The following is a 21,412-nucleotide window of genomic DNA, read 5'->3' as shown; positions in this document are numbered from 1 at the left end:
ATGTGAAAACGACTAACTGAAAGTGTAATTGACACCAGTAATTGCAAAAGAAACAATAATGAATGAAAGTATGTGATATGGAAAACAACAGGAGCTAACTAACCATTGAAAAAACACTGATAGATGACAAGAAACAGCAACAAAGCAAAAGAGACACCCTAATTAATGATCGAATACATTCTGCAAGCTAAGATCTTACCGACCCCTCACTGAATCTTGATATGCACTTTCACATAATGTACAAGAAAGCAGCAGGAAGAGAGAACTTATTATGGTAAATCCATCCTAACACTGACACATTTAGTGCAAATGAATCTACAGAACAATGATAATGCCTATTTTCACTTACTGTGGCCAATACACTTAGTTGGTTAAAAACATGCAGGTGCCAGATCAGAAACCTAGAACAACGGTGTCACAGGACTATTCTGCCAAGTTCCAAATTTCAAAACTACAAACTTCGCTTACCCTCAAAGAAAACATTTTCAAGACAACAGCTTGCTTATTTGTTTTTGACTGCTTACAAGGCAATGCTTGTACTCTTTGTATGGATTATTTTAATTTTTTAATCCACAAGTTTAATACGAGGAACAGTGGGGTTACTGTTGTTATCCCATGGTAAAACTTGAGTTTGCTCAGAAAAGTTTTCATGTTTTAGGTGCTTCAACTTTTAAGTCTTTACCTTTAAAAACTAAGCAGATTAGCTGCAGGTTATGATGGAGAAAGTCTGCAGATGAATTTTTTTGTATAATGTAGTTTAAGGGTAGGTTCGCGCTAGTTATAGTAGCATAAGTGACAAAGTCATTTTTACCTTATTTTTAATTTTTATGGTTATATTTTTTATTTTTAAACAGGACCCCTTTAATAACAGTACTCTTGCACTGTAGGGCTATCCTGTATATTTGTTTTTTAAATTTATTTATATACATTTGGAATCGCATTTGATGGATTTGACCAGACAGATTCTTGAACAACAATAAAATTTCCTCCGTACCTCTCAGTTCCCCCAGAGGATTGCATTGCATCACTTGGGACACTTGATAATCTAGGTGATAAAGAGAGGGAGTCTTTGGAAGGTACCTGGACAACTCACCTCAAAGACGATTAGCCTCTGATGATTAACCCCCAGTCTCCAGACAACAAGCCCCCATTCTGTTTACTTTACAGAACGAGTCCTCAGCTTCTACGTTCACCATTGACTGTTAGGTTCAGGTTTAAAGTGAATACAAAAGAGTGGTTAGTAAATGATTAGGGGCTAGTGTCTAGAGTAGTTGACTCAGCTGAGTCACAGAAATGTGTGAACGTTGTTTGAGCATGTTGCTAGCAGAAAAAGATCATATGTAAATTTCCTTTTGGTTTGAAAACAAACCTTTTGAAAATGCTTCATTGTTTACATATTTTTAGATTGCAATGTGATTGAAGGAAGTTTTGCCCAGATTAAAAAGTCAGTGGCTGGTTGAGCCTTCTTCTTTAGGCTTTGTCGGCGAACAGTAACAAATATAGTGATTGAATAGTGGCAAACAGGTGTGAGAATAATGACAAATAGCAGAAATTTGATACCCAGTTTGTCCCAGTCAACCTCACAGCAACATAGGATAGGAGGGGAATTGCCCATTTCTGAGTTCTCGCATGACAGAGCCCTGGTGCTGAAGTTGTGGCACAAGAGCGAGGCTATGCTCAAAGTGTTGCTTGATGGCACGAAAAATATAAGCTCTATAGGAAGATTTCATGCTTGCTTAATCACTTTGTTTATAAGATGGTTTATTGTTCTGTTGCTTGCTGCACAAATGGGAATCATAGTCATCAAGATCTTTCCTATTTTGCTTTTCCATCAAATGTAAGACTTCATAAATGGTTAAAATTCTGCCATAGAGCGGACAAAAGTTTGCACTCGAAGCTAAGAAAGCAAAGGCAGGCGAGCCAAACAACTTGAGGGTTTGCAGTGCACCTTTTTTACTGCAATCTTAAAAAAGTACATTAAATGGTGGATGTAAAGTTATTGAGTCAGCTAAGCCAAAATTTTCAAACCGTACAAGTGGAAAAGAATTTCGCTATGAATCAGTGACAAAGAAACAACGACGGCTGAACGACATCAAAACACCTGAGCCAAGCATTCGTGTTGCCATCAGTAGGAAAAATCATCCTGTGGAAGCAGTTGAATTAGTTGTTGCCTGGAGTGGTGCAGATGTCTGGGACATTTATCATGATCATTCATATTGTTTTGTGGCTGAATATGATGAAATTGATCCAGCTTCAAAATGTAATTTTCAGGATGGTAAACCTAAGCCTGAGAAGATAAATTAAGTCAGCTGTCAAACTGACTTTACCATACCTGATATTGAACAGCTTGAAGAGTGGATAAAAAGCCTGAAAGCTACGCTGTCAGACAAAGCAAAATTGAAAAGAGATTTCTTTTTGGAGGATGTCATGAAAAATGATGATTCTCTCAAGTTTTACACTGGGATACCAATATTAGGATGCTTTAACATGCTGGTGAACTTGATCACACCACAGGCTGAAAAACTAAAGTACTGGGATAAAAACAAAAACAAAAAAAATTAAATACCAAACTTAACCTGTTTCTAACCCTGGGCCAAAACGAAGTCTTGGTGTACTTGAGGAATTTGTGATATGTCTTGTGAGGCCGAGGCTTGGTCTGATGGGGAGACAACTCACTGATATATTATCTGTCTTCCAGGCTCAGATCACCTGGGTTTGCTTCCTTGTAACTCTGTTTAGGGAAACCCTAGTACTTTGGCCCAGTAAATAAGAGGTTAAGAAAAATCTTCCTCACTTGTTCAAGAAGTATCCAAACACACACGAATATAGACTACACAGAGGTGTTCATAGAGAAGCCAACCTCACCATATACTCAGAGAGAAACTTGGAGTGAGTATAAATAACACAATACCATGAAAGTCTTAGTTGGAATAACCCCATCTGGATACTTTAGTTTTCTGTCTAAATTCTGGACTGGCAGCACCAAAGATAGGAAAATTACTCAAAAAAGTTAGTTGGTTCACCTGCTGGAGGAAGAGGACTCTGTAATGGCCGACAGAGGTACTAATTAACAAAGGAGAAGGTTTATCTCAACATACCTCCCTTTTTCAAAAAAGGTAGGATTTTCTTTCGTATCTCTTTTACTTGCATGAGTGCACGAAGAAATTCACAGTTCATTAAAATATATACTCTCTAGGATTTAACTCAAGTGTGCAGTTCCAGAAAATATCCATACTTCCTCCAAGGTAGGATTTTACATTTAAATACTCCCCAACCCTGGAATTTCCAGCTTAGCTTCATACTTTCCCCTAAAAATTTTGGCTGTTGATAACTCTTCACCTTGGAACTCCCAATGACTTTCCTTGAGCTGGCTATAGATATTTCTCGGAATCACACAACAAACTCAATAAATGAACTCAATTACGTTAGTGAAAGTAGTGTGGCCCTGAGAGTAGAATTATAGGTGAATGTTAAATTCTGCAACAAAATACTTTCAATTTTTTTGGGAAAACAAATGTCACGAGTGGCAACAAAGTCTACACACCAGATTGCAAGAGTAGCATTATAGGTGAATGTTAAATTCTGCAACAAAATACTTTCAATTTTTTTGGGAAAACAAATGTCACGAGTGGCAACAAAGTCTCCACACCAGATTGCAAGAGTGCGTATTCATGTGGAGAGGGCCATAGAGAGATTAAAAGACTTCAAGGTCTTCCAGGGAAATCTGCCTCTTACACAGGCAAAACTGGCTGATCAAATTCTGATAGTCTGTGGAGGTCTTTGTAATTTATTGAAGCCACTGGCAATATAACTTTCCCAATATTTCTAAAGCATAGCCTGTTTCCTATTTTCTTAACATCGTCCCTTTAAAATTGTGTATTTTGTTCTCTGTGAAACAAAGCTTCTATGCAAACTCTCCCTTACCTACTTGTCTATCAAGATATAAATGTATACATTATGCATTTACAGTAAATGAAATTATGCCATAATTTCACTCAAAATTTTCCAGTGAGAAGCTCTGAGACTATGAACTTAGAAAAAAACAGTTGCAGCTTGTCCAAAATATGTTGCCAAAATTCTGCAATGAATTCCACATGGACAATTAAATGTCTTTGTTTATGTAGATTACTAGATCAGTGGCATGAATTCCAGAAATTCCCACTTGGCCCTAGATTTGGTAATACCAGGATATTTCTTCTTTCAGCTTGAAGCCTGTGGTTGTTTGAGCAGCTTTTCTGAAGCTGCAACTCCAGGTAAAAGATTCTGTTTTGCAAACAGGCTCTTGCATTCCACAAGTGTCTCACCATGAAATTTACAGTGTCGAATCCTGTCAGGGCTGGTACCTAGAAAACGCCATTTCTGATGGACAATAATTCTAGAGGGCTTACATCATTATGCTTTTTGGAGATTCTCTTCAGATACTGTTCAGCTGCAACAATTTCTTTTTCTTTCTTTCTCTCTCTTTTTTTTCTTGTTGCATGGGACAGTAGTTCATTAACAATTTTACAATATTTGTTTTTCCATACTTTCCTTCATATGACATACACAGGAGAAATTTGAGGCTGTTATATGTCCTTGTCACTGAAGATACCAGAACTTTGCAGGAAATCACATCACACTGATTCTTATCAATAGTCAGAGATTTCATAAATGACTCTCTGACCTCTTCAGAAATATCACCATTGATGCTGATGTTATTTTCACATTTAAACATTTCTGCACACTCTTTCATAGGATAAACAGATACACTTTCCACAGTCTCAAATCTCTCAACGTTGGCATCACTGCTACTGTGTTCTGCCACTACTTGTTCTGGAATTACTGAATCCTTAGGTTTAGGAGAAACTGCATTTCTACAGGGTGTAAAACCTGAAGACCCTCTCTTAGCTTCTTTCTCATTAAGACAGGATCAAAAGAGGACGGTCCAGGATCAAAATCATGAGGTTTTATGGGATTTTTGTCACTTTTGCCAATCTCAGCCTCCACAATTTTTAAATCTTTCAAAGGTGTGGCATATTCACTGTTCCCTCTTCTTCTCTTCCACTCATATTTGCCAGAGGTGCAAGTGGTCATTAAATTATTACTTACTGTTACCTGGAGATCAAATAACACAGCAGCTACAAGCCTACAGCAACCATCACTTCCTCCTTTACTGGGACAATGAGCAGAGTTAAGTACCATTGTGTACTTAACAGATAAAAGCAACGCACATTGTGTGAACTTATGTTAATTTGAGGTGAGACGGCAACTCTATCAAGTGAATCAAATCACAATTTATGTCATGATGGCTTCAATCTTCCTTCTGATATGTACATCTACACTCTTTTATAAGTATATATTTTTTACAACCCATATTCTGATAAAATATATTCTTATAGAAAAAAAGAGTGCATGTGCATAGATAGGTAATGTTAATTTCTTTCCTGTTAAGTTTTAGTAAGAAAGCTGCTGCAAAGCCATCGTTGTGCAAAGACCAGGTAACATGTTCAAGTTGGGCAGAAACTACCACAACCATGCTGCAGTCGGTGGTATGGTTGCTGCAAAAATCAAGTACCTAGTGAAGCAGGAAGCCAAACAGGTAACTTCAGGTATCTTTGTAACAACTTGAATCACCTCACCATTCATGTCTTGAAAGGAAATTGTGCATCTTCTATCCAACTAATAACTAAATGATATATATTGTGCATTTCAGATATGATATATATTGTGCATTTCTGTATTTGCATCAGATAAACTGGAAATGCTCCAACAGTCTAAGATGTGGTAGATAGGCAGAACTTTCAAACTGTGCTGAAAGCCATTTACTCAGCTGCTGACCCTAAACGCCTTTGTAAAGGACAATGATCATGTGAAGCAGGTGCCACTGCTTTTCATAATAATGCCTGGCAAAAAATAGTAAGACTACAAAGCAGTCCTTGATGCCATTACATCCATCCTCCCTCATCCACTGAGAGTCACTAAAGTAATGCTCGATTTCAAAAAAGCTGTCTGAAGCGCCCTCTGCCAGAACCTCCCAGATGTGCAGCTTAAAGGGTGTTCATTCCACTGGACAAAATCCCTATGGAGAAAGGTAGGATCATATGTCATGCTGTTAAATAGTCACAAGTAAACCTGCCTGGGAACCCAGTTTAGATGTTGACATCTTCATCCAACTCCTAAAATTTGTCCACACTGAAAACTCTTGCCTCATTTGTACATGTATGAGGAGGAAACCCAAGAACAGGCTGACACACAGAAGTGGCATGAAATGAAGGCACATAGGTTGTCCTTTGAGAGGACAATCCAAAGAGGATTGTACATGAAAAGCTGATTTCGAATTGCTGGCAGCCAAGCAGCTGAAGAAGACCATTCAGACTGTAGCCATGAGGTATGGGATAGACATAGAGGAAGACACAGTAGCTGCACATGCTGACAATGGGGAATGTAATGTTTACCCTGCTGGAACTGTCATCAAACCTCCTTGCCCTCACTTGGTGTCCTCTCCAGATCAAAGAACGTATAATCCATGAAATATCAATCCCTGGGGGCTGCTCCAAGTCTAGTACACTCTCAGTAATCCAATTTTGAGGCTAAAATATCTTTGATGCCTAAATGCAATCTACAAACTCAAAAAACACAGCTATTACTACCCAGTCATGGGACAGATGTTGACTGGTTGTTAATGGGTAGATTTTTATATTTATTGTAAATCAGACATTTAATGTAAAAGATTGAGGTTTGAGGCAAAATTTGTTCAGAAATGAAGATGAAATTGGAGAGTTATATTCTAATAACACCTCACAAAACTGTTACAGATGGTGGCATAGCCAGGCTTTGGAAGCACAGTTGTTGTTGTTGTCAGGAGTGACTGACTGTTTGGAAAGGTATTCTGAGAGAGGACCAATTGTTCATTTTAAGAAATAAAAAAAACTGTGAGTTTGTATTAGTAAGGCAAAGTCTGTAGAAGTTAGTCAACCTTCCAAACTTGCAAAAACAAATCATGGTACAGATACTTCAAAGCATATTGTTAGGAGATTGAACAATAGTAAAGTATTATGGGAGGTATGTCGAGACCACGAGGTGAACATTAAAAAGATGTTGCGTTGAGCTCATGTATGGTCGTCTCTTCCCCGCAATAACATGGTACCAGGAGTGAAGAAAATAACGAAGTTACTACTGAACTACTTCTATTCTACTGTGAACCCTACTTGGAGGATCCAGAGGGGAAATCTGTGAACATTTCTGTGAAAACAGTCTCTGAACCAGTTCGCGCCAAAGTCTTCCAAAACTGACATAGTGAGGTAAACATTGATTATTCTGAGCGAATTTTCATCATCTACTTTCGGTTAGAGCGAGGAATTCTGATAATTTCCACATCTATTCATTACTGCTGTTGTGAAAGATGGTTGACGAGGAAGCTGAGGGTGCTGCTGCTCAAAATCCTGCTGCTCATTTTTCTGTAAATATTATGAACTTTGAGCAACTAAAGCTCAATGCTCACCAAGAAGATTGCCTTGAAGCGTTAAAAGCATTCAAGAAAAAGTATGGATATATCTTCAAAGGAAGCCTAGTCAACACATCTGAGGAAAGAAAGTGTATACTGGTACAAGATTGGCTCAGACTGGAAGGCCAGAAGATTTATGACAGTTTAGACTGGGGCGACGATGAAGATGTAAGCAATTACGAACAGATGTGACTAAACTGGAAGGAGCAGTAAGTGCTGAATGTAATGAGATCGTAGCTTCCCAGAAATTCAAGGAACGAATTCAGAAACCTAAAGAGGCAATCACTTCGTTTGTCACTGATTTGACGCTGTTAGTTAAAGATTGCAATTACATAGATGAAGACAGACAAGCGAGAGACCAATTTGTATATGGTATTTCTGATGATGATTTGAAGAAAAAACTGCCTGAAAAAGGAAACACGCTTACTCGAATTCAAGCTATGTCAATTGGCAAAGCCCATGAAACCACAAACCAAGAAGTTCAAGAATGCTGTCTAAAATCACTTGTTAGTGATAGTAACAATGCTGTATTTAAAGATAAGCCAAACAAAGGTCTTATGTGTAACTACTGTGCTAAAAAGAAAGGATCTCATAGCTTTGCAAACAAGACACACTGCCCTGCCAGGGGAGCATTGTGTAGCCTTTGCAAGGTTAAAAATCACTTTAAAGATTCCAAGGAATGTAAGCGACTCCAAAAGGAGAGAAAACCAAAACCAGGAAATCAAAACTAGTCCAGATCAACTAGGAAACTGTGGAATCTGGGGACTAGTTAGACCGCAATCTTATTAACCTGAGGTGTGCGTGCGGCACATGCGCGGAGACAAAAAACGTGCTCGGCTGCAAGAGAGAAACGCCATGTTATAGTCATGCAAATAAAGCTCACTGTTGTCATTTAATTCAGTCTTGTGGTTTACACAAAATGGTGCCGTGACCAGGATATCGATCGTTTCTTCCATGAAAAGAAGTGACAGCGAACTGATAGCACGTGGAGCCGAATCTTCAGAACTTCTCAAGTAAGTTGAATTCACAGTTCATAATGACGGAGAAAGCTGACCAACTTAAGCATTCTTTAAAAATCGCCATCAAAAGGAGAGGTAACTTACGTCGGAGGTTCACCAATGAAGGCAAGAAACTCGCTCCAATCTTCGATAAAGCTGCCGAAGCCGAAATTGCGGAAGAAGACATTGAACAGTTGAAAGCTGGTCAACAAAAGCTTCTTGATGCAAGACCCGAAATGAGACAACTGGACAAAGAGATTCAAAACCTTCACGTTATACTGGGAGAGGAGGACGCGGCAGATCAAGATTTCGTTGACGCAGACAATATTTCTGATACGCATTCAGCCTTGTTGAGACAAATCGAGAAACTCCTCCTTCGCGCCCAGCAGCTTCAGAGCTCTGAATCCATTCCACATGCCAATTCGAGTGTCTCCAAACAGCTAAAACACTCTGCACTGAAGTTACCAAAAATGGCATTGCCAGTCTTTGATGGGGACCGAAGGAAATGGCTCAGCTTCTGGGATGTTTTTAAGTCCGAAGTACACAATGTGAAAGATATCTCGAAAGTCACGAAGTTCAACTTTCTGAAGGGCCAGTTATCAGAACAAGTTAAAATGAGAGTGGAGGGTATCATGGCCACTGAAGACAACTACGATTTGCTGGTGGACACTCTGCAGGATAACTATGGTGACAAAACTGCTATCAAAAATGCTCATTGTGTTGCTCTCGTTACAATGGTTAAGCCACAGCACACAGCTTCAGCTTTGCGCACCTTCTATGACAGTCTTATGAGTGACATGAGGTCTCTTGCCACACTGGATCTTCCCACAACCAGGTATGGAGACTTTTATGTTCCAATATTGCTTGAAAAGCTCCCAGAGAAGCTGTTAACCGATGTTTTGAAAGAATATCCATGTGCCAATCCCACCATTGATCAACTAATTCTGATGATACACAATGAAGTTAAAAGGCTTGAGCAAGTTGCCTATATTAGTAATAACAGCCAACCATGCAAACCCAAACCTCCACCTCCTCCAAAGCCTCCAATGCCCAAGGTTCTTCCTTTCAATAGTGTCTTGAGTGAAACAGTTCCACCTGGTACAGCAACTGCACTTCCTGCAGCAGTAACTCCTTCTGATCAGTCTAAATCGAAGAAGTTTAAACAGTTTAACAGGCCAAAGAAAGTTCCATATCGCTTCTGTGGGCCTACCAGTACCCACAACACATTTCAATGTGAACTCTCTATCCGGGATAGAATCTCTGCAGTTAAATCCAAGCAGTTGTGCTTCAATTGTCTCAAAGGGGGTCATGCTACTACCCAGTGTCAATCGCAGTTCATATGTTCAGTTTGTCAGCAACCCCATCACACTACACTTCATGGAGCTTCAGGTCTTCGATCATCACTGAGTTCCCCTCCTGCATCAGTCAGTATGTATGCTGCACCTGCTTCAGGAAACACACAGCATGGTGAACCAACCACCACACCCACACTCCCATCAAGCTTTGCCAGCCACAACTCTGAGAATGGGGTCAATCCAAATGAGACTTTGTACTCATGCCCTTCAGAGTACAACACCGTGACCTTGTGCCACAGTCAGCCAAACCCAATTATTCTGAAAACTGCTGTCACTTCAGTCAACAATGGTGAAATCACAAAAACGGCAAACATATTAATTGATGAAGGATCGTCTCTTTCATACATCACCACACAGCTAGCTAAGGAACTCTGCATTAAACCTCACTGCAGTAAGACTGTGCGTATTAACACATTTGGTGGGGCTACATCCAATAATACGTACCCAGTAGGATCAATCAACATCATGACAGATGAGGGAACAATCAGTGTAGACACTCTCATCAAAGATGTTATCATCACTCCCATTGATCGCACCGGCTGGGCCAATAGCCTCAAATCTCCTCACATCACCAGTCTTCAGCTTGCAGATGACTTCAGTCAGACCCAATTTCCTGTTCAAATTCTAATTGGTATGGATACAGTGTGGCAGTTCCTGAAACCTGATGTCATCTATGGCTACCCTACTGCTCAAGCATCTAGTCTGGGATATGTAATCTCTGGAAGACTCTTTCCTACCACTGACAGTACTAGTACCAATGATTCCCAAACAGCTTCACAGTGTTTTGCAGCAGGTCACTCCCTTGACAGTTTCCCATTTGATGACAGTGAATGGTTTTGTTACACTCGTGCAAAGGATCTCGAGGTGCACAACAAAGTTGCAGATTTCCTCAAAATTGAAACACTAGGAATAGAGGACCCCAGGGATACCAGTCAAGAGGATGATTTCCTAGAGCGCTTCCAATCCCAAATCACCTACCGAGATGGAACCTACTTTGTTCCACTGCCATGGTTGGACAATCACCCTCCTCTACCTTCGAACTTCAACCTTGCTCACAGCCGTCTGCAACAAGTAAAGAAGAGGCTCCTCAAACTGGATCTTTGGAAATCTTATGCGAGCATCATTGCCGACCAAATTGACAAAGGTTATGTGGAAGTTGTCCCTACCAGTGAAGATCCCTTGAGTAAGAGTGATGCTCATTATCTCAGTCACTTCTTCGTTCTACGTCCAGAGAGCGAAACAACACCCGTTCGCGTTGTATTTGCAGCCAATGTAGGCCATGTCTCTCTGAACGATTGTTTATACACCGGTCCCTGCCTTCTCAAGTCTTTGAACACTATCATTCATCGCTTTAGAGCTAACAAGTATGCCTTTGTTGCTGACATTGAGAAAGCCTTCATGAGAATCAAAATTAATGAAGAGGACCGTAACTATGTCCGCTTTCTGTGGTTTGAAGATGGGGACCCAGACAAACCAATTAAAGTTTACCGCTACACATCTGTCTTCTTTGGAGGAACAAGTTCTCCATTCATCCTTAACTCTACAATTCTTCATCATCTTTCTAAGTATGAAAAAGATCAAGATCCAGTTGTTCAATTTGTCGCTCAAGACCTTGACGAGAAGATTTACTGTGACAATGTACTTACTGGAACAGATGATGAGGACACTGCCATTCAGTATTACAACATCTCAAGGCAGGTTATGAAGGATGCTGACATGAATCTCTGCCAGTGGTTTACAAATTTGCCAGAGCTAACCACCATTATTGACAAGATGAGGACTGGTTCTGCGAGAGACCATGCTGGCCTGTTAGGCATGATGTGGAACCCTAAGGAAGACACATTACAGTTTCCACGGAAAGCCATTGTTATTCCTCCTGACGTGAAGTTCACGAAACGACAAGTCCTCAGTTCTGCTATTGGCCTCATCTCCCCAGTTCTTGTTCCAGCCAAGAAATTCATTTCATCTCTATGGGATAAGGGATTTGACTGGGACGAAATTCTCCCTGACGAACTCCAACAGCAGTACAACCAAATCGCCAAGGAAATAGAAGCAGCTTCAACATTTGTCACCTCACGTTATTTGGACTTTGACAAAGCCTTACCAGTAGAAATGCATGTATTTTGTGATGCATGCCCCTCTACTGCAGCTGGTTGCTGTGTCTTCTTTGCTCAGAATGAGAAGGTCAGATTCATTGGCTCCAAGGTCAAACTTTCCTCATCTAAACATGCACGAACAGTTCCCCAGTGGGAATTAATTGCCATGGTAATGGGTGCTCGCCTTGGTGCAGCCATAAGAGAAATTTTCAGCAAGGATTACCCATCCATCTCATCCTACTACTGGACTGACTCCACCATCTGTCTCCATTGGCTGTACAGTACCAAGCAACTCCCAGCGTTTATTCGCAATCGAACAGAGATCTTGAGGCTTACTGACCTATCCAGCTGGTCCCATGTCAGTTCAGCAAACAATCCTGCAGACATACTCTCCCGTGGATGCAGTGCGGATGAGCTCCTACAATCAGCACTATGGCAAAGAGGTCCTCCATGGTTAACAGCCCATTCGCTCTGGCCAAGATGGAGTCCTAAGAGCTTTGCAGAAGACGATGTTGTCGCAGCCACAGCTGTGGACAGTCATGTTCCTGGCAAGCAGTCTAACATAGGCAGTCTCCAAGACTTGATTGACATCTCACGCTTCCAGTCCTATGAAAACATGCTTCGCACGATGTCCTATGTCTTGAGATTCATTTCCAACCTGAACCATGCCTCTGGTAAGTCACATGGGTCACGCCAATGCCCGTCAGTCATTGACTTGGTAATTCCAGTTCCCACAGCTGCTGAAATATCGCAAGCAGAAGTCGTACTTCTTCGTGCTCACCAGATTCAGCATTTCAGGCAAGATCGAGACTATCTTTGTACAAAGCAGTCACGACCCACCCGTCAGCACTTCAAACCCAGACCTCAGTTGGTTCGTCAACTTAATCTGAAGCTCAACTTAAATGGCCTTCTAGTTGCCCTCGGCAGACTCGAGCATGCAATGCTCGAACAAGATGCAAGAGAACCAATTCTCATCGCTAAAAAGTCTCAGTTCACAACTCTGCTTGTTCGTTCAGTTCACGAGAGACAGCTCCACGCTGGAGTAAGAGACACTGTTGTTGCACTGCGTAAGAGATTTTGGTTGCCATCAGCACGAAGTGAAATTGCAAGGGTGCTCAAGCATTGTGTCAAATGCCGATACCAGATAGGGGGAGCATACAGGCTACCCCATTCACCCCCCTTGCCTGACTTTCGCCTCAACAAGGTGAAACCATTCTCTACAGTGGGGATTGATTTTACCGGCCATCTGACGGTCAAGAATGGTAACAAGACAGAGAAATGTTATGTCTGCCTGTTTACCTGTAGCACCACTCGCAATGTAAATTTGGAGATCGTTGATGACATGACGACCGATCAGTTCCTTCTTGCATTCAGGCGTCACTGTGCCATCTATGGAACTCCTTCACTGATCCTGTGTGATAATGCCAAAACATTCCAGAAAGGGGATGAAGAAATTCAGAAGTTGTTCCAAGTCATAGAAGATCAAACCGTGCAGCATCACTTCGCCCAGAAGAGACTTCAGATGAGGCATATTCCTGCCAAGTCACCGCACTGGGGAGGCATGTATGAGCGACTGATTGGAGTAGTTAAGTTGTCAATCAAGAAAGTTCTTCGTCGCGCGCTTATTAGTCTACCCGAGTTACAAACACTCATCAAAGAGGTTCAAGCAGTTGTGAATGATCGCCCAATCACATTCGTCTACCATGATGTGAATGATCCAGAGCCCTTGACACCGTCAAAGTTGCTGTATGGGTTCGATGTTACAGCTTTGCCACACCCTGTTGTTGATCCTGACGAGTTGGAGGATGAAGACTTCAATGATCATGATCAACTCAATAAGGCCTTCAAACAACGCTCATTGCTATTTCAGCACTTTGTTCAACGGTTCAAGAGTGAATACCTTGCTTCGCTTCGGGAGCGTCATGTGTATCAGTCTAAGAAGCGAGGATCGCAGGAGGAGATCATTAAAGTCGGGGATGTCGTACTTATGCACGCTGAAAATGTTCCCCGTAGTTCCTGGAAGTTAGCCATTGTAAAGAAAGTTCTCCGTGGCAGTGATGGCCTAGTTAGAGCGGCAGAGATCAAAACAAATTCCGGAGTCACCAACCGTTCAATACATCTCTTGTATCCCTTGGAAATCACACTAACGAACTCTAAGGAACACTTTACAGGAACTGAACTGCAGATTCCACAGGTCGAAACACTCAGAAGAAGCACACGAATTGCTTCGCGCGCCCGCCCCCAGTATGTGGAATCTGGGGACTAGTTAGACCGCAATCTTATTAACCTGCGGTGTGCGTGCGGCACATGCGCGGAGACAAAAAACGTGCTCAGCTGCAAGAGAGAACCGCCATGTTATAGTCATGCAAATAAAGCTTACTGTTGTCATTTAATTCAGTCTTGTGGTTTACACAGAAACCATTTGTCCTAAAAGTAGATGAAGATGGTGAAGAGCAATTTTATGAAGTCGTGAACAAAATTTGCACTCTCAATCAACAATGTGACCATAAGAAAGCTTTTGCAAACTTGCTCATCTCAAAAAAAAGAATTTCTGTAAACTTTCAGATAGACTGTGGGTCTACATGTAGTATTTTACCAGTTGGTGTGTACAAGGAAACCAGTGGTGATCATGACCTGCAGGACCTAAACACAACTGTCCAACCAACCCTTTTACTTTATGATGAGAAAACTAAGATACAAACACTGGGAACCAGAAAATGTTTTGTGTTCAACCCTGCAACAAGAAAAGAAGGGATCATTCAGTTTAGAATTGTTAATGAGGACCTGACCCCTCTACTTGGCCTAGGAGATTCTGAGGAACTAAGGCTTCTTGAGCTACTTCAAGAGAACATTGCTACTATAGACTGTGGCAAACCTGATGTTCCTTCATCTGCTTCTGAACTACACACACCACTCACCATGGCAACCATTTCGACTAGTTACCCTGATGTGTTTGATGACAGTGTAGAAAAGCTGGAAGGTGAACTGCACCTTTACATGAAACAAGATGTTACTCCATCGAAAGCAGCTCCCAGGGAGATTCCCCTGTCTGTCAAAAACAAATTTATAGCTGAAGTCAAAGATCTTCAAGAACAAGGTATTATTGAAAAAGTCACAGAGCCTACCAAATGGGTGAGGGCTCCCACCATTGTCAACAAGCCATCTGCTAAGAATGGAATAAGACTTTGCATGGATTCCAGACCTCTGAACACTGCCCTCAAGTGCTCAGAGTATCCAATACCAACTGTTGATCATCTGCTTATTGAAATTAACAATGCCAAAGTGTTTACCTTGGCTGATATCAAGTCTACTTTTTTGGCATGTCCCACTGGATGAACCCAGTTCCCTGCTCACAACCTTCAACATTCCTGTTGGAAGAATGAAATGGAACAGAATGCCTTTTGGCATTAGTGTTGCCCCTGAAGAATTTCAAAGATGAATAGACGAAAGTTTAGAAGGACTGGAAGGTACTAAAGCTATTGCTGATGACATCCTCATCTGGGGGATGGTACACCATCGAAGAAGCAACATCCAACCATGATGCCCGACTATCTGCTTTACTAGAATGATGCCAACAGAAGCATATCAAACTAAACGTTCACAAGTTCCGACTGAAGAAGACTGAGTTATCGTACATGGGGGTAACTTGACCGACAAAGGAGTCAAACCAGACCCACAGAAACAAGATAGTATACAAGCCATGCCAGCCCCAGCCAACAAGGAGGAAGTAAGAGGACATCTTGGTGTTGTGACTTACCAGTCGAGATTGTCTGAAGCTCTGTCCACCAAATCTGCACCACTTAGAACACTCTTGAAGAACAACGTTGCGTTTACCTGGGAAGCGAATGAACAGCTAGCTTTTGATGAAATGAAAGCACTCCTCTCAAGCACACCACAGCGGCTTAGGTCCATAATGACCACAAACCACTTGCTGCAGTACTCAAGCAACCAGTTGGGGAGAATCCCATTAGACTTCAAAGAATGCTTTGCCGAATTATGGGATATGACCTTGACTTCAAGTACATCAAAAGCAAAGACCTACTAATTGCTGATGCCCTTAGCAGATTCTGCATGACTAATCACACTGGCAGCCAGAGTGAGGAAGAGATTGAAACCACCAGCTTGGTTATTCAAGACCAAAGTGTGACACGCCACCTCAATGAAATTGCAGAGGAAACTGCCTGGAACAAAGTCTTACAGTCAGTAATCTACCTCATCTCTCAAAACTGGTCCATCAGTAAAAGATGTCTTCCCAAGCACCTTCTTCCATCCTGGAGTTGCAAAGTCAACTATCATTCAGTGATGGCATCCTCTACAGAGGTGATTGCATTATAGTTTCCGTTACACTGAGAAAGAGCCTAACTGAAAAGCTACATCAAGCTCACATGGGTGTCGAGTCAACTTTACGACGCGCTGGTATATCTCTTTGGTGGCCTGGTTTGAATTTGCAGCTGAAACAGTTCATATCTACATGCCAAGTTTGTCAATCCTTCCAGAGAAACAAACTGAAAGAAAGTCTGGTGAGTCATTCTATTCCTGATAGACCCTGGTCCAAAATCGCAGCCGACCCTTTTGAGTTTAAAGGGGAACACTTTCTAGTATTGGCCGACTACTACAGCGATTGGATCGAATTTGATAAGATGAGAGACCAAACTGCAACTGAAACCATTGCCCTGATACTCAAACAATTCTCACAATGGGGACTTCCCAATGAGATTGTCACTGACTGTGAAAAGAATTTCGATTCTAAGGAATTCTCACAATTCTGTCGGAGGAAGCAGATAAAACACACGAAATCCTCACCTCACCATCATCAGAGTAATGGCAAAGTGGAATCAGTGGTGAAGATCATCAAATCTATCTTGAGAAAGACTGAAAATTCTGCTTTGAATCCTTACAAAGCCCTACTTGATCAACATAATACACCTATAGTTGATATGATGATATCACCTGCTCAAAGATTTTTACACCGAAGACTGAAATCTGAAATTTCTATCAAAGCCACTCTGCTTACACCGGAAATTGCTGAAACAGTCCTAGAAGAAAAGGCTGAGAAAACAACCAAGTCTCAAATGTATTACAATCGAACTGCCAAAGATCTGAGTGTTTTACAACCTGGTGGTACAGTACCCATCAAACCTGAAGGACTAACCAAAGGACAACAATGGAGAAAAGGATTTATTGCTCAGAAATATCCATTTCCTTCACACGATGTTGAAGTGGATGGCAAACTCTTCTGAAGAAACTGTGTACACCCAAAACCTGCAGGAAAACCGCCTAATCTGGAGAAGACACTCTGCCCCAAAACCAAACACAACTGTCAAAGACCGTGCCTCGGAAACCAAACATTCTAGTTCAAATCCTGAGCCTAGTTCTAAAACAACTTAAATCCGAGCCCGCTAAGCCTGTTAAGTCCGCTTAGAAGATGGAACTAATTGTTGCAAAACGAACACGTCTGGGACGTTTAGTTAAAACACCAGTAAGATACTCTTCATAGTCTGTTAACGTAAAATTGTTCATTTTACTGGGGGGGGGAGGTGTTAGGAGATTGGACACTGGTAAAGTATTATGGGATGTATGTCGAGACCACAAGGTGAACATTAAAAGATGTTGAGTTGAGCTAGTGTATGGTTGTCTCTTCCCCACAATAATACATGTCTTTCACATTGAGCAACTCAGAGGACATGGCCCACACTAGCAGTGACAGTGACACTAAATTGACCTCAAATGACACAATGAATACCCAGAGCAAAAAGAGTGATGATGAGGTACATGTCACAAGCATGAAAAATACACAAAAGCCATTCTATGTGCAAAATATTAGTGGTGTACATTATGACATTGCACAAGATGTTGCTTGTTCTCCAACTCCTCATTCTAATCATAGTTGCAAAAAAAACAATATAAGGAACAAAGCCATAGTCGTTAGGCAAAGTCTGTTAACATTAGTCAACCTTCCAAACTTGCAAAAACAAATCATGGTACAGATACTTCAAAGTATGTGTCTTTCGCATTGAGCAACACAGAGGACATAGACCACACTAGTGGTGACAGTGATACAAAATTGACCTCAAACAACCCGATGAATACCCAGAACACAGATTATAAAAATGTGACACTTGATTTAGATTCCTTACAATCTTTGCCTGTGAATGGTGTACCAGATGATTTGCAAACTGTAGAGACCAAAGAAATGGAGTTCCAGAATATTGAAACAAATGCAAATACAAGTGATGATTCTGATGAAGATCTGCTCAAAAATAATAAAACAAAAACAAGCAGTTTTCTGCCACACAATGAGAACAGTAAAATTGAAAAGGGTGCAATTTTCTCTGAAATTGGAACAAGAAAAATTAATTGGCCAATGATAGAGGATAAACCATTAAATGAATATACTTTCTCAGGCCTTACCACTTAAGCCTTTCCTAAATTGTTTCCAGATGGTAAAGAAGATCCCACAAATCAATGTTTACATAAGGATGTTCCTTTCAATGAGCAAATTAAGCAAATGGAAAATTTTACTTCAGGTTTGCTTCACACCCTAGGGTTTTCATACTGGGCTCTGAACATGATTCAAAGGAAATGAACACTGCAACAAACAGCTGTTTTCTTTCAACAAAACCCTAGGCAAGCATATTTGACATTAAAGGAGCTCAAAAACATGGTCAATGAAAAGAAATCACAGTTATTTATGACAAAGATATCAAGATATGTAGCACACATCGCTGGAAGCTCTGTATTATGGTACAAATTACAACACGATCTCAAGTCAATTATAGCATATAGAGGACCACCAACAATATTCTTCACCTTGTCTGCAGCAGATATGCATTGGCCTGAATTACATCAACTCTCTAGCTCCAACATAAATGATCTTAACTCTAAAGAAAGGGGAATGAATGTTATAAATAACCCTAACTTAGTAGATTGGTCTTTTACTAAAAGTGTAGAGCAATTTCTAAAAAGTTGATTATATAATTGTCTTAGAGCACAGTGGCACTGGTACAGGTATGAGTATCAAGCTTGAGGAAATATATCCATTGCCATGGTGTAGCAAAGCTTAAAAGTGATCCAGGCATGTGTGATCTAACTGACAAAGCACTTATAGGATTCTTAGCTGAAAATTCATCTGGCAAAACATCAATTCCTGATATTTGTACGATTACTGATGGAAAATAGCCTCTCAACAAATTTTCCAGTATGTAGATACCTTGATGTCAACTTATAATCCTTGCCCCCTGATAGTGAGATATGGATAAAACCAAAGATCTATCCATGTAAACAAAGGTACTTAAGCCCTGCTCAACCAAACAAAGATGTAGATACGTACTGCTTTGGACCAGAGATTATGGTCTCAACTTATTCAACACATGGAATTTAAGCCAAGAAGACACAAACAAGCTTGATGAATATTGGAAGCGATTCGAGGAACAAATAAAACCACAGTCAAATCACATCCTTAACCCCTTCTATCTTCGAAACCTGAGACAGAACGGACGACCCCTTGATGATTTCTTAACAGAAGCCAAGCTGCTAATCCAAAACAGTGGCTACTCATCCGAACTCCAAGATGAATTACTGAGACACCCTCGTATTTGGCACTAATCCTGACAATGTGCAAAAGAAATGTATCACCAAAGGAAATTATCTCACACTCAAGAAAGCCAGAGAAATCTCTTATACTGACAAAGCTACAAAGCTACAACTACAAGCAATGTTGAACAAAACAGACATACAGGTCAACTCACTACACTGACCCAGAAGGAATGCTAAGACTAAGCAGGGAAGTCAAAGAGACAATGAAGCCAACCATAAACAAAGACACAACAAACTTTGCAATTGTTGTGGCAGTGAACCACACACAAGTGACAAAAAGTGCCCAGCCAGTGGTGCTGAATGCCACTATTGCCACAAATGCAGTCATTTCAGCAAGGTTTGCCAAGAAAGAAACCTATCTCAGATTGTTATCATATCATATGACACCTATCAGCAGTACCCTAAAATCACCAGCTGAACGACTAAACAACTGCAAGCTATGGACAACTCTACCAATGCCCAAGCATGTAAGTGGCAACAACAGCACCAGTAAGACAAAGGAAGAACTGTATCAGCAACAAAAGTTACCAGCATTCTACTACAACAAAGCTGCTGGACTGACACTGCAACCATTCCAATCAGCTCAGCCTAAAAACATCTATGACCACCACACCCAGAGATGGGAACAAGGGAAAGTCATCCAACCTACAAAAGAACCAAGATCTTTTATTGTTAAGAACAATTGAACCAAAGGCATCTACCATCACACTCGATCACAGCTGAAGCCCCAGACCCGAAGTAAAGAACAACAGCATCAAAGACCCACCACCACCTGTTGCTGAGACAGCAGCATTGCAAGACAGCACAACTACCCACCTCAGGACAGCCAAACCTACATGAAAAGATCTTGACGTACTTCAAAACCTCCTATCAAACTAGATGTTTAGAAACCTGAACATTCTCAACATTATGATATAGACATGAACATTGACAATAGGCATGAACACAATCATCAGTTATTGATATCATTTATACATAATCATTATAGATTGTTTTGTTAAAGAGATGGGGGATGTAACAGTATCTGATTGTATAATGATGTAATGCAACAATTCCTATGTCACCCGTTGATTACATAACGTGTAAATTGTCACGTGCAGTATCTTTCTTTGCATCAAGTCATGGTATTACCACTTCTTCATTGTTAATTATTAATTGCCATGATTGGCATTGCAATGCTGTTAATTACACAGATCAGCAAATTAGAGAAATGCCAGGTTGGATCACAGCTAAAAAGGAAACTTTATCAAAATGAACAACAGTCAGTCAGCCGACAGTTGGTCGTCTGTCGGCCGACAGTAGGCCGACAGGTTTTTCCTGAAATATAGGCTACCTGTCGGCCGACAGTGGACCAACAGTCGGCTGACTGTTGGTAATGTGTCGGTAACCTGTCGGTAGCTTGTCGGTAGCTTGTCCGTGAAACGTTAACACGGCTGCTTCCTCACAAACACTTCCCAGTAGCCAGGCTGATAACAGCAGTACCTGTTTTGTTGATTGATATTTAATCCGTTTATTGACATTTGATTGTTTGATTAGCCGCATGATTGACAGTCAATGGCGTAATAGCTAAGTAACTTGATCGTTCAGTTAGGACACGTTTTAAGTAACGCGAAATCAGAGACAGAGGTCATAAGTGTTGTGTACCTTACAGACTTTACGTTGAACGTCGCTAACCTGTAGTGTATTACTGTTCGATCTGCTGACCCGTTCTGCTGACCTGTTATTGAAATACATTTGATTGGATATTGCCACAGAAGTAAGTAATTTGTTTTGTCACTGATTGCATTGAGAATTGTTAGTTCCCGTGTAATTTCATGAATCGCTGGCATTAGATTAGGTTTCTCAACAATTTTGTATCTTTCTTATAGATCAAATAAAACAATA

At 40.8% G+C, this 21,412-nt stretch overlaps 1 protein-coding gene and 1 pseudogene across 1 annotated transcript; both read left to right on the top strand.

The window, feature by feature from the left end:
* The first annotated feature begins 2,080 nt into the window (after positions 1 to 2,080).
* On the top strand, positions 2,081 to 3,811 carry LOC149048604 (uncharacterized; annotated as a pseudogene).
* A 4,708-nt stretch (positions 3,812 to 8,519) lies between these two features.
* LOC149048603 (uncharacterized) lies at positions 8,520 to 15,268 on the top strand. The gene is made up of 2 exons (XM_089199499.1): positions 8,520 to 14,126; positions 14,348 to 15,268. The coding sequence occupies exons 1-2, from the start codon at positions 8,520 to 8,522 to the stop codon at positions 15,266 to 15,268; spliced, it is 6,528 nt and encodes a 2,175-aa protein (XP_089055625.1).
* The last annotated feature ends 6,144 nt before the right edge of the window (positions 15,269 to 21,412 follow it).

This window comes from Pocillopora damicornis, chromosome 3, assembly GCF_964200805.1.
Source record: "Pocillopora damicornis chromosome 3, jaPocDami1.2, whole genome shotgun sequence".
Taxonomy (NCBI): Eukaryota; Metazoa; Cnidaria; class Anthozoa; order Scleractinia; family Pocilloporidae; genus Pocillopora; species Pocillopora damicornis.
Note: the sequence above shows the minus strand (reverse complement) of the source record. Positions and strands in the feature narration are given on the sequence as shown.

Excerpts from the sequence above, each read along its gene's own strand:
- LOC149048603 (XM_089199499.1), top strand. The coding sequence starts at position 8,520 with ATGACGGAGAAAGCTGACCAACTTAAGCATTCTTTAAAAATCGCCATC. Across the intron at positions 14,127-14,347 it reads CTGAACTGCAGATTCCACAG|AAACCATTTGTCCTAAAAGT; the intron begins GTCGAAACACTC and ends TGGTTTACACAG.